Source organism: Rhineura floridana, chromosome 2 (assembly GCF_030035675.1).
Source record: "Rhineura floridana isolate rRhiFlo1 chromosome 2, rRhiFlo1.hap2, whole genome shotgun sequence".
NCBI classification, from domain to species: Eukaryota; Metazoa; Chordata; class Lepidosauria; order Squamata; family Rhineuridae; genus Rhineura; species Rhineura floridana.
Genome location: NC_084481.1, coordinates 99979192 through 99995497, shown reverse-complemented (window position 1 = coordinate 99995497; position 16306 = coordinate 99979192). Strand labels below are relative to the sequence as shown.

The 16306-nt window shown below is 41.6% G+C and overlaps 1 protein-coding gene and 1 long non-coding RNA gene across 2 annotated transcripts; one reads left to right on the top strand and one right to left on the bottom strand.

Moving 5' to 3' along the window:
• The first annotated feature begins 2768 nt into the window (after positions 1-2768).
• On the top strand, positions 2769-13836 carry LOC133376871 (uncharacterized). The gene is made up of 4 exons (XR_009760578.1): positions 2769-2888; positions 9817-9865; positions 13302-13445; positions 13550-13836. It is a non-coding gene; the product is annotated as an uncharacterized LOC133376871 (long non-coding RNA).
• Positions 13837-14258: 422 nt separating this feature from the next.
• On the bottom strand, positions 14259-15200 carry LOC133378255 (olfactory receptor 9G4-like). Its single transcript, XM_061613056.1, has one exon. It carries the CDS (start codon positions 15198-15200, stop codon positions 14259-14261), a length of 942 nt encoding a protein of 313 aa, XP_061469040.1.
• Between the last annotated feature and the right edge of the window lie 1106 nt (positions 15201-16306).

The window sequence follows — 16306 nt, the reverse complement described above, 5'->3', positions numbered from 1 at the left end:
ACTGCCATTAGTCTTTGAGTTTTCCTTCCAGCACTCATCCGAGAGCTAGCCCTTTGCTAAGTGTGTGTTTGTGTTGTTTTTAAAGACTCCAGAAGCAGTCAGAGAACACTGCATTGGCATAGCAGTGTTCTGTTCACGTGAAGGGTTAAACCGGAGATGGGGGCAAGAGTACGCCCGCAAGTCCCTCCGCCAGCGTCTCCGGGCGCCAGATCCCGCTGGCGGACGAGGAGACCTCTAAGGACGTTCGATCGGACGCGCTGCAGAGAAGGAGAAACCCCCCCAAACACTTCAAACTTTCGTTCTAGCTCGAAGATCTAAAGAGCAGCCGCTGCCGCCCCGAGGGACATTAGGGGCGGAGCTTGCGACTCAAAAGGCTCTTTTACACCAGCCTTCTCCAACTTGGGGCCCTCCACATAGTTGGGACTACAGCTCCCATCAACCTCAGGCAGCCATTGTGGTCCAAAACATCTGGAGGGTACCACGTTAACAAAGGCTGATTTACACTGTCCCCTCCATGCTTAACAGTGTAGGAAATCCATGTGTGCTGGATTCACACTTTTCAGTTTCCAGAAAATACTATCACCTCGTCACTGGGTTTTTTTTTGGTCTCTGGTTTTTAAGAGAACTCTGAAGACATTTTTATGCCAGTCTTCAGAAATGTGCTGTGCTTGGAAAAAAGTTGTAAGTGCTGCTTGTTTTTAAATTGAGGGCTTTGAAATTGTGACTTGTCATTTTTATTGTTTAGTAATTATTATGATGGCATTTTTAAAGTGTCTAAAAGTCTTTTAAATCCTTTTGTGTCAACTGCCTTGAAAGGGCAATGTGCTCTGAGAGATAGCATGGGAATTTATTCAATAAATAAAATACCACTAACACCAGAAGACAGGTGGTATATAATTGTCCTTAACATATTCATCCTGATCTAGAAAGTTTATCTTGCTAGCTGAGAAATGGTGTAAGAAATGAGCATCCTGATTTGCGCCCCCCTCCCCGTGCCACATGTGCTAAAACCCAGAACAGCCCCAGTCATATAGAAAAGGAGGCAGAAGTCCAATTTTAAGAGTAAAAGGGGGGCACTTCTCATCTACACACCCCATTTGCTACTAAAAATCAGACCTCACACTCATTTTGGGATCTGTGCTTTTTAAACTTGTTCATATATAATACAGAGTTAGGGTTGAATAGTGGTGTAGCCACGTTGATGATACCAAATTGTTCAGGGTTCTTTGAAAAAATAGGGATTGCAATGAGCTCCAAAAGGATCTCCAAACTGGGTAAATGAGTATTAAAATGTCGAATGTGAACCAGTGTCAGCAACGGTAAAGTGATGCCTTATCCCAGGCCAGACACTTTGACCAACTTCTACTCCAGTGGTGGGGAACAGCTAGCCAATGGGCCAATCTTGATCCACCAGGGGTCCTAATTTGGGCCACAAGGCTGCTTTTGCGAATGGATGACATCAGCTGATGGGTGGATTCGATAGGTGCAGTTGATTCCTGCAAAAAGTAGAATTGAACCCCTCACCTGTCAGCTGATGGGCGAAGGTCCAATCCTGCTTGGTTCGGCTGTGTGCGCTAGTTCCACACAGAAAGCAGGATTTGGCCACTATCTCTCGCTACCCCTATGGGCCAACTTTGACAGGTGAGCAACACCACTCACCTGTCACTCACCTGGCATGATGTCAGATGACTGACATGTGGATGACCCCACCCACCGGTCTAAGTTGGCCTGCAGGGGTGGGGGGAGATAAAGATCTGGCCGAGTAGGCCAAAAAGGTTCCCAACCTTGAATTAGTCCATCAGTCAATGGCTCTTCATGGACGTCTTTCCATCACTTGCCACCGTTTTAACTGGATGTGCCAGAAGCTGAGATTTGCATGCTCTACCCCTGAGCTATTATCCCTCCCTTATGTCTTTATATATCTATATGTGTGAAAAAACATCATTTGCATCTAACCTGAACTCTACCCATCTCCAATATAATTCTTTGGTAAGATGGTTCATTTTTAATTAACAAGAACATACTAGCCAACTATAGTATGTATGCAGGTGTGGGGAGCCTGTAGTCCTCCAGATGTTGCTGAACTACAACTCCCATCACCCATGGCCATGCTTGTTGAGGTTGATAGGAGTTGTAGGTAAGCAATATCTGGAGGGCTAAGGGTTCCACACACCTTATGTATAGGAAATCACTCCTAATAGCTAATTCAGGTAGGGAGTGCCCATAGGTTTGTAGCCACAAAGGGGCCACTGGGAAACAAGAACCCTCTCCCCAAACACCCCAGTGAGTATGGAGCATGCTCAGTGGCCACAGAATGCTGAGAATCTGTGGAGGGAGGAAATGGACAACCAGGAGAAAGAATACAGTGGAGTATCCTGGAAAAGGGCATAGCTGGTCGGAGCCCTGAACAGGAGCACTCCACACCAAAACATTTAGTTGCTGGTCCCACATGTGAGTTTCTACCTTGCCATTTCACACTCGGTCAAGTTAGCTGTTTTCCCCTACAAAAGGCTATAAATGACTTTTCCTCTAGTTTCTCCTCTGTGTTCTCAGTGTTTGCATACTTCAAGAAGGAAATATAGGCCAGCTTTGAAAAGAGGTAATATATAATATTTGTAAAGTAGGGTATTTGTATGAGAATATCCTGGGGCCCTTATTGGGAGCAAGGAAGTAACTTTTACTATTACTACAACAGTCAATCATTGCAAAAGTTAGTCATTGAAGCTCCACCTCCCCCTTGTCCCCAAAAGCACTCCTCCCTCACACCAGCTGCAGAGAACACGGCTTGTTCACACAGCCAACAGAACGAGCTAGTGATGCAGACAGCTCTGGTCCTTCTACCTGCCAGTTCTGTGCAAAAAGATCCCTTCAAGAGACAGGGGAATCAGGTATTGTGGACTCTTTGCTGTTTGTCCCTCAATTTCCCCTGCAAGGATCCTTTCAGTGTTGTAGGGGGTTAGATGCCCAGTTCCCCATTATCCAGCACCCTCCCCCTCAACGTGAATTCTCTGGAAGACACAGCTCATGCCTACGTTCAACACCCCAGATCAATAAGAATTGAGACTTTGCTCTCTGCAATTAATTTGTAACTGTTTATGTTGGGCAACAGTCAACCAAGTTTGCGAGAATCATTAATGGATAAATTCAAGTGATAGGAGAGTTTGATCAAGAGCAAAATGGCCTTGAAATCCTGCTCCACCCCTTCCAGCTTTCTTGAGGCTCACCCTCCCAACTGTCTCTATAGGTTGCTTTAATCTTTGGGCCCATCCCAATAGTGTAATGGCAAATTTACAAGTGCAGGGTCCCTTCATGAGTCAAGAGTCATGCCAGGCCACCCTTGCAGCCACACCCCCTTCTAAGATTATATAGCCTTGCACGCCTCTTACTTTGGAGTTCTGTTGAGTGCTGAATGCAGGATGAGGGTATGTCATTTTGAGGTTCAGCAAGAAGACGACAGCTTCCAGAAGTTCCAGTCAATCATGCACAATGCCAGAAACACATCTTGTTATATCCTCCCTGTTAAGAGTTAGTTGTAGATATATATTGCAGTGGAGTGCAGAAATAACTGGTCTGTTAAGGCTGGCAGCTGGAAGAATAAGGAAACTTAAGTTTTATTACTACAAAGCAGTAAAGCTATATATGCTGAAGCAGCCATGTGGCTTCCAGTCAAGGAGCAATTACTAAATAACTGAACAAAGACAGGAAGAGAACGGAGGAGCAAAAGCTGCAAAAAATACAAACTCTTTAGAGGAGGAATAGCAGAGAGAAGAATAGATTGCCTTTCTGTCTATTGCCCCCCCACTGGTTCGAGTCAACTGTAACACGATTGTTGCTTTACTCCCAGCACTCCCAAGACCAGCAGTCTGGATTGATGATCACTGTTTTGGTTTCTTTCAACATTCTGTGGTCTCTGCCACCAGTGACTTCATAGTTTTTTCCCCATGAGTCCATAGTCCATAGTTGAGTGGTACCAGTTTCTCAAAATACTCAGTCATCTCTTAGGGTGTTTTAGTTAGATCCAGACTAGGGTTGCCAGGTTCAGGGCCTGAGACTGATCCTGTATCTTTAGGAGAAGAGAAAGTCAGCCAAGTGCAGGTGTTCTTGCAACAGTGTAATGGGAAAAACCACAAGGTGGAATTTTCCCTTCCCCCTGCACAACTTTTAAAGATACAGAAGACCGCTTGGAGGCCGGGTGTGGCAACCAAGAGGTCTCCTGTATCTTTAAAAGTCGTGCAGGGGGAAGGGAGAATTCCACCTTGTCGTGTTTCCCATTACTGTACAGTGTTGCAAGTACACCTGCACTTGGCTGACTTTCTCTTCTCCTAAAGATACAGGATCAGTCTCAGGCCCTGAACCTGGCAACCCTAGAGGTAGGTTAGGGGAGTTGGGGACTGACCCAAGGCAGTAAATAAGCAAAAACAATGATGAGCAAAAATTTGAATGAACAAATGAATTGAATTTTATTGCTCAGAGCTATAGGCTACCACAATTAAACACATGTAAAAGGAAAATACAAAATACATATTAAAATAGAAGTCATATTATAACAAAACAGTTCAACAACAATACGTTTCTATTAAAATGTCCTCTCCTGAGTGAAAGATACCCTGACCTACCTCATGTCTTAGTGTATAAATACTACAGTCATAATAGTGCTGGGGCACATCCCACTCACCCCACAAGGTGTTTTTGGTATCTAAATCTTACTTTTCCCACAACTAGAACAAATTTTGCCACCAAGCAAAAATTTAAAATGTGAAAATGCTCATGCTCAGAGTATTTTTGTTGCTGTTTGTCATTATATTTATTTGCGGTCAAAGACCCATATAACAAGATTAATTACAAAAGAGAAAGTAACGAATACATGATTAAAATAACAACAGATTAAGAAAAACTAAAACTCTTCTGGGTTTACTAAAAAAAAAAAAAAATCAAACACAGTCTTCCAATAGCCAATCAGTTTACAAGGTTGATTCATATAGATTGGGCTGCGTACATATTAATATATAGAGTTTATAACTATATTAGACTCAGAGATGATAAAAATACATGATTAATATACAAGAGGTTAGGGTAAATTATTTGGATCCAAGCGACATTCGTTTCTGCTGCGCTACATATATAAACTTGGCTACCTGGATAGTAAGTTGTTTGTCTGATCCAGAGAGTAAGTGAACGGTAGAGGCTACAGGAGACAAATGTGAGATTTTTGAAAGAATCTCCTTAAGATACTTAGAACGAATCTGAGAGTATAGGGAACAAGAAAGAAGTGTGTGCGAAGGGGTTTCGATATCCTTACCACACGGGCAAACACGTTGCTCATATGGAATCCCCTTATATCTTCCTTCTAGAACCGCAGAGTGTAATGTATTAAATCTTGCTTTGGAGAACATTACTCGAAACTTAGGAATTAAGAGCAGGTCTAAGTACTCACTAATTTTTCCGGGGACAAAGTTTAATTTCAAATGGAGTGGTGAACATCTTTTGGACGCTTGAGACATTGCCGTTTGAAAATCTATATCTATAATTCGTGTTCGTATTTTTGCCAAGGCATCCTTTGGGGAGAGCGATATTAAGTATTCTTTTGCAAGGCCAATATGTAATAATTTCAATTCCAATTTTTGATTCCATTGAGATGGCCAGTTATCAGTCCATAGTAAAGAAATGAAACCCGAAGTAGTGACAGTAGAGATTTTTATCCAATAATTTACAGAAGCAAGCCAAGCCTGGGTTTCCAGAGATAAAAATCCACATTCTAGTCTTAGTGCTGCCGAAGGGGCACATCTAGGGACCCCTATCAGTTGTCGTAAAAAGGAGGAGAGAATAGATTCAACTAGGTTAACTGAATGTTTCAAGGAATGTATCCAGATTGGAGCTCCGTATAATAATTGAGGGATAATTTTGTGTTTAAATATATGTATAATCGCTGGGACAAATTGTCCCCCTTTGTAATAGAAGAATCTGATCAAATTATTCAAGGATGATTTTATTCGTCTAATCATTGTTTTAATATGGAATGCCCAGTTCAATGAATAATGGAAATTTAGGCCTAGATAGTTATAATGAGTAACTTGTTCTATAGAGTGTCCTTTCACTCTCCAAGTAGGGGAGCTTATTCTCTTGGAGAAGACCATGATCTTGGTTTTGTCAAAATTAATACTTAAATGATTTTCTGTACAATAAGACATGAATGCCCTTATTGTACGTTTTAGTCCCACCTTCGATAATGAGAGAATTACAGCATCATCGGCGTAAAGTAATAAGGGGCATCTCTCATCTGCTATCTTAGGTGTATGACAATCATGGGAAAGACATCTTTCATTTAAATCATTTAAGAAAAGATTAAAAAGTAACGGAGCAAGTATGCAACCCTGCCTCACCCCTGAAGTTGTGGGGATAGAGTTTGTCAACCCGCCCTCTTTGCCACAACGTATACGTAAGGTAGTCTGTTGATGCAGTTGATATATTAAGAACAGGAGTTTCTTATCTATTGTGGATTTAGATAGCTTTGACCATAAGATATCTCGAGGGATTGAGTCAAATGCCGCCTTTAAATCGATAAAGGCGACATATAGGCCATTTCCCTTCTGTTTACTGTACTTGTGTGCCAGGTGTTGTAAGATCAGACAGTGATCCAAAGTTGATGCACCTTTTCTAAATCCTGCCTGTTCTTTACCTAGAATATTTTGCTCCTCCATCCATTTCTGTAATTTTTCTTTCAGATAGGTTGCATATAGTTTAGCTATTACAGAAAGGAGACTAATTGGACAATAGTTAGATGGATCTTCTCTGTCCCCCTTTTTAAAAATAGGGATAACGATTGCTTCATGCCAGGAAATCGGAAATCTACCCGTGTCATTAAGTCTGGTAAAAAACTTTGCAAGTAAAGGTGCCCACCAATCTGAGAAGTTTTTTAGAAGTTCCGGGGGGATGTTATCAGGCCCAGGTGCTTTACCTGTTTTTAGACCAGCGATTAAAGATTTAATTTCAGCCATGGTCACCGGCAACCATGTCGTAAGTGAATGAGGGTTTGGGGGTGAATATAAGCCAATATCAGAGTGAGTGTCCTTATTATATAATGTCCTGAAATGACCTTCCCAAACATATGGGGGGATGTTGCAAAACACAGGACGCGAGGGATTAAAGGCTTTTGTAATTATTGACCAAAACTTTCTTGAGTTTTTAGTCCTCGACGCTTTGATAAGATTTTTCCATTCCTCTTTCTTGGCTAGATCTTTCTTAAATGCTAAAGTTGTTTTATACTTTTGTTTTATTTGATAATACTTTGGCGGGAGGTGGAGTAATTGTTGTTGACGATAGTATAAGTAAACTTGCAATAATTGTCGTTTAAGCATAAAGCATTCGTTATCAAACCCTTTGGGGCCTCTGTTCTTGTGAGCGTTAAAACCTACATGTATAGAACGCATCTTGTTTTCTAATTGGTCGATTATCATCATATATAGGTTAAGAAGTTCTCCGGGGAGCTCTGAGTTCATTAGAAGCGTCCTAGTATCCATAAGATTGGGAGAGAATAAAAAGGTTTCTATCTCTTTGGCTAAAGGAACTGTCCAAGTATAGCGTTTGTATTGAGCGTTGTGTTGTCCTAATGTTACATTATATTTAGCAGTCAGACAAGGTCTCTCAGAGATGCAGCAGGAAAGACAGACAGGAAGATGATCACTATTTAGGTTAGTACCGATATTAAATTTTCCTATCAAAGGGAGCAGAGCATTCGATACAAGCGCATAATCGATTACACTGCTTCCTTTCAGGGATATGAACGTAAATTCAGCACATTCATCTAGGTGTTCAAGGCTGTTTAATATGGTCAGATGGTGGGAGGACACAAGGCGCGCTAAACATATACCTCCTATATTAATTTTTGCATCTTTTGAATTTCTGTCTAGAGTAAAGGCGTTGTAATCACTTAGTTCTCCTCTCCACAATTTAGAGGATAGCAAGGAATTATTGTTAGGGCCTATTCTCGCGTTAAAGTCCCCCATTATTAATAAGTGAGCATGAGGATGGTTTGTCTGTAGATCTAATATATATTGGTCTAGTTCCTCCCAGCGCTTTTCTGTATCAAGACGCGAGAACATAGGGGGAATATATACTTGACAAGCAGTAAAGAAGTTAACCCCATAGATATTAAAACTGCCATCGCAGATGATTCTAGCGGTTGTAAAGATAAAATTTGTATATCCAAGGATGTAGAAATAAAGAGCGCCAAGCCTCCTTTTGCTCTGCCTCTCGATGAGGGTTGTGCTGGTAAAAAAGCGGTGGTATATCCATTTAGATAGGGTTTATTGATGAGTCAGGTTTCTTGGACAAAGATGATATCGTATTTAGAGATATAAGAACTCCATTCCTGAACCTGTAGTTTAGCATTCCAGCCTGCAATATTCCAGGAAAGTAGCTGTAAGGGACTATTGTTTGAAGAAATGTTTTACAAACCTTTGTAGGTAAATGGCAAGCATTTGTAGAGGGCTGAGCTACTTGTAGGGAAGATAGTTGAGAGTGTCAATTTAGCTCCCTTATTTGGTCTAAATAGCCCATATCATCAATAAAAATCGCTCCATTTTTTGAACGAGGAGGCAGTCCAGTGTTATGAGAATTTGATGAAATTTGGGTTTTTATACTCTCCACCCTAAATCCAGATTCATTTGAGCTCTGTTGTTTGGAGGGTGTTCTATCTTCCGGATCCTGGGATGTGCAAGCTTTTGAATTGTTTTCGCAGACAGCTACTGGACTTGGGCTTGAGTTTCCTATCATTAACTCTTTATTAGGAGATGACTCTTCTATTTTATTTTCCTCTAAAGGTGTCGATTTAAGACGATGGATCAAATTTGTGAACCTATTAATTAGAGAAGCTCTATCAGGTTCAGATAAGGAAGGATATAAGTCCGCTAGTTGTTTTTCCTCAGGCTCCATCTCTTGAAGTAGTATCCCTGAGTTGAAAGAGTAATCCTCCTTTACATACTGTTTAGGAGTTTTGGGAGTTAGTTCATGTTGATGTGTTACAACGTCAGAGGAGGAGGATTCATTGTATATTGATGATATGTCCTTAGACTGATCATAATAACTAAAGGGTAATTCTAGTGGAATAGGGGGTGATAAATCTAAGTAAAATCTTTGAACTAGAAAACCCATTTTTCGAAGAGAGAACTTTGATTGCAAAATTTGATTGGCAACATCTCTGGAATGGCATGTGATAATCACATGCCATTCATAGGAGGTAAAAGGTAAGATTTTAATAGATCTTATAAAATTCATACGTTTAAAAAAGCCTAAAGCTTTGCCAATTACAGCATCCAAAAAAGGTATATTTGGTAACAAGTATCGGCGCTCTTTGAATGTAGATCTGTAGGAGATAGCCACTTTATCCGATTGAAGAACTAAATTTGAAGATGGTATTAAATTACAATTTGCATAATGACTGTTTGTGTTTTTTGGTGTTTGATGTCCCTCAATGAGCATGGGTGAAGGTTCGTTCCTTTCATTTTGGGTGTGATGAGCACGTGGATTCTTTTCTACGTCAGATTGCGTAGAAATTGGGTAACAGGTATTTGTCCTCTTCTTCCCTGGGACAAATTTTGATGAAGTCTTCGGATTGCGAGCATCTAGTAGTTTAAAGAGGGGTTTATAATTCATTTTATTAGAAGAATCCTTTTTGAAGTTTTTAATATTTTTTGATTTTTTGGTTTGATTTACCTTAGGTAAATTTTGTCTTTGTTCTTTTTTTGTTCTTTCCTTCTGTGAATGCAATCTTACAGTCTTTTCAGAATCATTTATAGAGTCTTTCTTGTTTCCGTTCAGGTTTCCTTGAGATGTCATATTAAATGAGCTGAATGCCTGGACCAGAGTGGTAAGTAGTTGATTTGTTTCCATAATATAGGTTTTCACAAGTTTTAATTCATTTAGGAGGGTTGTCTGTTCTGTGTGAGCATCTTCTTGTAAAGAAGTGAGATGTTCCTTTGTCATGCCAGAAGAGGGCGTCAAATGCTCCTTTGTCAAGTGTAATGAGTCTACAGTTAGAAACGTAGAAGGAAATGTTTCATTACTTGAATTCAGCGAATTATTAAATCCAGCGTCTTGTAATTCCTCTGCTAAAGATCTGCCTAAGTGGATGTCTGTTGGAGATTTAGTCAAGGGCAAATGTTCTATCGTCCAGTCATGATACGTAATCGCCGGAGGGCTTATTGAAGGACTTAAAGGAGACTGAGAATATACTGGAAACATGTCCTTATAAGGTGAAAAAAAGTTTGTGATTTTAGTTTGAAGTGTCCTTGGGTTTTGAATATCCATTAGAATATTTCCTGCTAATGAGAATTACTCCTTATTACGCACAATTGAAAGCGTCTTAGTACGTTATAAATTTGATAAAATAGCAGTGTCCGTATTAAACTTGTATCTCTTATCATGTAGATAAGTTCATAGGTCTCCCATCATGTCCCAGATCATAAATTCATAAGTCTCTCTTTTCATCACAGTGAGGAAGTTTTTATGTTGGAATTCTCAGAATGAAGCTCTCGTAGTTTAAAATTGATAGAGCTAAAAGGAAGACGTATCTTGAAGATATATAGCTGTAGTTTCAGCCAACAGAGGGAGGAGAGCTGGATAAGCTAAAGCTTAGTAGCGATTAAAAGGCTGTCTCAATGACCTTGAGGTCCGATAATTTCTATGAGTTATCCACAGGATGCTTGAAATATTTATAGTAAAAGTATATTAGTCCAAAAGTAAAATAAATCTAATTTAAACAAGTTAAAAGCAAAACAAGCCGGAGCAGCAGAATTATACGTTACCGGAAGAAAGCTCAAACCGGAAGTCCTGTTGCTGTTTGTCAAGGCTTTGTGTGTGTATGTTTATGTCTGCTGTCTCATAACTTCTTTTTGCCTGAGAATGTCATATTTCATGCAGTTACAGATTTTTTTTTTTTTTAAGTTTACCAATTTCTGTGGTTGTTTTTTTTTAACTTGAGTTCTTTGCATGGTTTAGGGTTGGCATTGCAGGAGATCAGGATCTTGTACATTTAACAGCTGTGGGGCAGGTAGAAATTAAATGGAGTAAGCCTTTCCTACTATGGAAATGAAATTATGGGGAAAGCTTCACCTGTTAATATTCTGTCTGTCAGACATCTTATTACTTGTGTGTGCCTGTCAGGCCTCTTCCTGTGGTCACCGCCTTATCACGGTTCCACCTCACGGTCCTGGTCTCTTAACAGTTCTCTCACTAGCTCTACCAAAGATGTCTCAAGATCCCCCTGCTAGGGAGCACCACCAGACACTCCCTGTAAACAATATTGCCTTGAGACTGTGCCTTCGTCTCCTCCTGGCTTATTGCTATGTTGTGTCTGGGTGCACTTACAGGCCTCAACCCCCCTGTATCTTTGTGCCTCTAAAGATTACAGCCCTGTGTGGCTCTGGATACCTGATGATGTTACACTATCCCTTCACCGCTGCCACCATTGATACTGTTTCCCAACCTTGGTATATGCCCTGCCCACCCTTCTGGTCTGTGTAAACCCAGCCAAGGAGTGTCGAGAGGCAGAGCTGGGGTCCCGAGGGGCTCGGGGAGTTGACAGAAGGGGATTCAGATGGATGGCAGAGGGAAGGGGGAGGAACTTCCCCCCTTTGGAGTGAAGACGAAACAGAGGAAATGCCAGTGATAGGGTCGCCTAGCAACGGGGAGCCTGAGAGCTCTGGAGTTTCAGAATCCTCCCTGGACATTCCCACTCCCCCCCTTCTCAGCAGCTCAGAGCAAGAGGGAGGGCTGATCACAGCAGAAAGGCGGAGAGACAGTTTACCATCAGCTCCTCCCCTATCCCCCATAATGGAATCGGAAACTTCAGAAGAGGAGGGGGTGATGCTTCCCCCCTCACCGCGCACACGCAGACAGCTGAAAAGACAGGAGAGAAGGGGGGGAAGACGGGCAGTACCTGAGGGGCAGTTAAGGAGGAGCGAAAGGTTGCGCGCCCGTTTGGCCCCTTCTTAAAGAACAGGCGGGAAGCAGTCCCTTGCTCTGTCAACTTTCTCCCAATGCCGCAGGACCTGTAGCCCTGTATTGATTCATGAGAAGACGCAGTCTTTGTTTGGACATTACCCTAATAAAACACGAATTACTTACAACCTCTGGTCTGGTTCCTGAGTCTCATCCTGGGCCTGACAAGGAGCAGGCGTTTTGGTAAACCAATAAATATTTATTTATATACACAGGGAATAACAAGATTACTTAAAGGTATAGTCAACAAGCGTGTGGTTTCATAACATGCGTTACTCTTTATGCTTCTTAGTCATCAATATCCTGCCTCACTACCCACCTAATCCAATCCACCCACCAACACTCAGAACCAACCAACAGAACGAACCCCCTCTCAGCTGTCATCCTCTCATTTATACCTTCAGACACTCAAACGCTCAGCCAATCATCATACAACACTATCCAACATTCCAACCCATGTACTCCCCCCTCTCACTCAGTCTACTTACCACATATACTCTAATAAACCCACACTTAGCATATTTACAGTATTATATATACAGGGACATCACAGTGCCCCCCTCCCCAAATCTACTTTTGATTTCTAAATGCCATAATCATTGCCATTCCCTCCCCTGTTTATCTTTGCAACAACCCTGTGAGGTAGCTTAGGCTGAGACAATGTATGTACATAAGCAGCAGTTGGTAGTTGTAGTTGGTATAGCATTAACAAGGTATAGCCCCTGAAATGCTGAAATGTATTCTGGTGGAGTCCAGTCCTATATATGTCTACTCCGAATTAAACCTCATTGAGTTAAATGTATAAGTATATAGGATTGCACATTAATTTTTACCTCTGAAAGGAATGTGCTGTGAGACAGAATTTAAGAGACATACTTTTCTGGACATGTTTGAAACAGGTGGGTACGTAGGAAGGGAGTTGTGTTAATCTAATTGGGTCTTCAACATAGTCCCCTCCAGATGTTGTTGGACTACAGCTCCCATCAGTTTCAGACAACATAACCAGTTATCAAGGATGATGGAAATTCTAGTCCTACAACATCTGGAAGGCACCATGTTGGCTATCCCTGGTCTGTAAGACCCCACAAGTAACTTTTGTTGTTTGTTGTAATACATACAAGAACATAAGAAGAGCCTGCTGGATCCTACCAGTGGCCCATCTAGTCTAACATCTTGTTCCCACAACAGCCAATCAGATCCCCTAAAGGGAAGCCCACAAGCAGGACCTGAGTGCACCAGCAGCACTCTCCTCCCTTGTATTCCCAGCAACTGATATTCAGAAGCATACTGTCTCTTAATTGCAGGAGAAGGGATGACGTTGATTCTGGTGGATTACTTTTGATATGTGCATATTCTATTTCCCTACATTGTGTCTCTTAAGTTCTACCTCTGATGGTTCAATCATGCATACATGTCTACCCAATGAGTTCAATGGGACTTACTCCCAGGTAAGTATGTACAGAGTAAGTTACCTCTAAGTTATATAGTTGACAAAAAAAATTACAAAGGCAAAGTATAAAGTACTAAAGTTTGCATTTTTCTTTGATGATAGGGGATTGCAGTACAACACAAGCATGCCCTCAAGCTCCACAATAGAACGCCTGTTCAGTACTGGTGGCAACGTAATGACTGCAAAAAGGCATTCTTTGTCTGACTTGTCCTTTGAGCAAAGATGAGACATAACAGAAATGTATTGTAAAAGCAGCATTTCAAGTGTAAAATTTGTTTTCGAGTGAAAAAGTATACGTGCATGGGAGTATCACCACTGCCGGGTTGGGGGTGGATGTGAGATTCTGTTATGCCATTCAGTTAATCTTATGGATAAAAAAAAAAAATCTACTACCCTCTCTCTCTCTCTGTGTCTGTTTATTTTTAATGTTGTTTTAGGCTCCTTAGTTGTGCAGCAGCCAAGGTCAGCATCTTGTAGGCACTCCATTTTTTAAAAAAGTAACTTAAGTGTAATTGTAGTGATTACTTTTGAGTGAAGGTAAAGTAATCAATTACTTTCAGAGCAATGGTAATTGTAATGGTAATTTATTACTTTTTGGGGCCATGTAACAGTAATTGCATTACATTTTAAAAGTAATTTTAGGTCTGGAAAACAGTATGAGGAAAAGAGTTTATCCCTTCCCTGCAGTGATGCTTTCCCCATCCAGATTGCCCTGTCCAGCTGCTAACCATAAAAGTTTACAGACAGTGGAAGGCATTCATGCAGCTCTGATATCACATCCGGTTTGGCTCAGAGTCCCATTCATTGCCATTCATTTGGGTGCCATGAATCTCCCCAGGACTTTCTTGAAGGCTGCCTTGACATCTTTGTTGCGCAAGCTGTAAATCAAGGGGTTGACCAAAGGGTTGACCACTGTGTAGAAAAGTGCATTTGCCTTGTCCCAGTTTGGAGTGTGCTGGGAGCTGGGTCGGGAATACATGAAGAGGATGGAGCCATAGAAGAGGGAGACCGAGACGAGGTGGGCAGAGCAAGTGGAGAAGGCTTTCCGTCGCCCTGCAGCTGAGCGGATGCGTATGATGGCTGCCACGATACCTGCGTAGGAGCCCAGGATGAGAGCAGTGTTTACTAGCACATTGCAACCAATGACTATGGACACAATGAGTTCATAGATTCGAGTATCACCACAGGCCATCTTCACAAGTGGTGGTGCATCACAAAAGTAGTGGTTGATAATGTTGTTCCCACAGAAGTGTAGGCGGAAAGTGTTGCCTGTATGCAGAATGGCATTAGCAAAGCCAGCCACATAAGACCCAGTGACCAGCTGGATGCAGAGTTTCCTGGACATGGCAGTGGCGTAGAGGAGTGGGTTGCAGATGGCCACATAGCGGTCATAGGCCATTGCAGCTAGCAGGAAGCATTCACTGTAGGCTAAGCCAGCTGAGAAGAAGAACTGAGCTGCACAGCCTGCAAGGGACATGGCATTATTCTTGGACACACAGTCAGACAGGATCCGGGGAGTGTAGACTGAGGAGTACCAGACATCCAGGAAGGAAAGGCTGCCCACAAAGAAATACATGGGTGTGTGCAAACGGGAATCTAGGTAGATCAGTGTCATGAGACCCAGGTTTCCAGTCAGGGTTAGGGTGTACGAGACCAGGAAAAGCACAAAGAAGATGATCCGCAAGAGCGGATCTGTTGTGAAACCCACCAAGACAAAGCTGGTAAGTAGTGTGCGGTTTCCGTCTGTTTCCATTATCACCAGAGGTATCACCTGTCAGTACAGGGAGGAGGAATAGAAATGTTGCCCTTCACCTCAGTGGTATATATAGAGTACATCTGTCATTTGGAGGGACATGTTGAAAATGCCTATTTGGCATTATTTTGCTTATCAACAAAACTGCTCTTGTTTTTGAAATGTCCTCCAAATATTCAAGGTGCACTGCTTTTACATGAAGGTGTCATGTAAAGATGTGCATCTCGCCATACCATCATCATATAATGTACATCCAATGTGTTTGGCCAGTGCTGTGTGAAGGATTCCTACTTCTCCAAAAAGACTCCACCCATTCTCCCTTAATGCCCTATATGTTTGGAACTGATTTCCAGAAGATCTGTGTGATGTCACCTCTCTTACTTCATTCAGATACCTCCTGAAGACCCACCTTCTCCATGAAGCCTTTGGCAGAACCTCCTAGTTTCTGTGCTGTGTTGCAACTCAGCCTGAAACTAAGGCTAAGGACATGCAACTGAAACATCCCCATATTGCTTCCCTGTTTACTCTTGCATCTCCTTTCTCTGTTGTTTTCACTGTATCAAATTTTAAATGGTAAATTCTGTGGGAGCAGGGACTTATCTATCTGTGTTCTGTATAGCGCTAGTAGAAGAACTGCTGATAGCTTCATGAACCTTATTATTAGGAACATGAGCTTTTTCAGTGAGAGAAGGTACATTACAACAGGAATGTAGCAATCTACTTGCATGTCACAAAACTGCATGTGCTATTATTTCACTGAAGTTCAGGGGAAAGCGCTAGGGCTTGCCAGAATTAGTCAAATATTTTTCACTGAAAACATTAAAATTTGTGCTATTATCCAGTTACTGAAATTGTAGTAAATAATCCTACAATTGTTGATTGATTCACTGATTAAATATATATATATTTACATATCAATAAATCAATACTGATGAAAGAAGCAGAATTGTTTTCCGGCTGATGCCTGCCTGCCTGAGAGGTAGGGATGGGATCTGTTGGCTGGCATCAGTTTGAAAGCATTCTGTTAACCTAACAGGCGGGTATCTTTTCAAGTTAATTCATGTCCACTAGCTGCTACTTTTACTGATCAATTTTTTCCCTCTCAC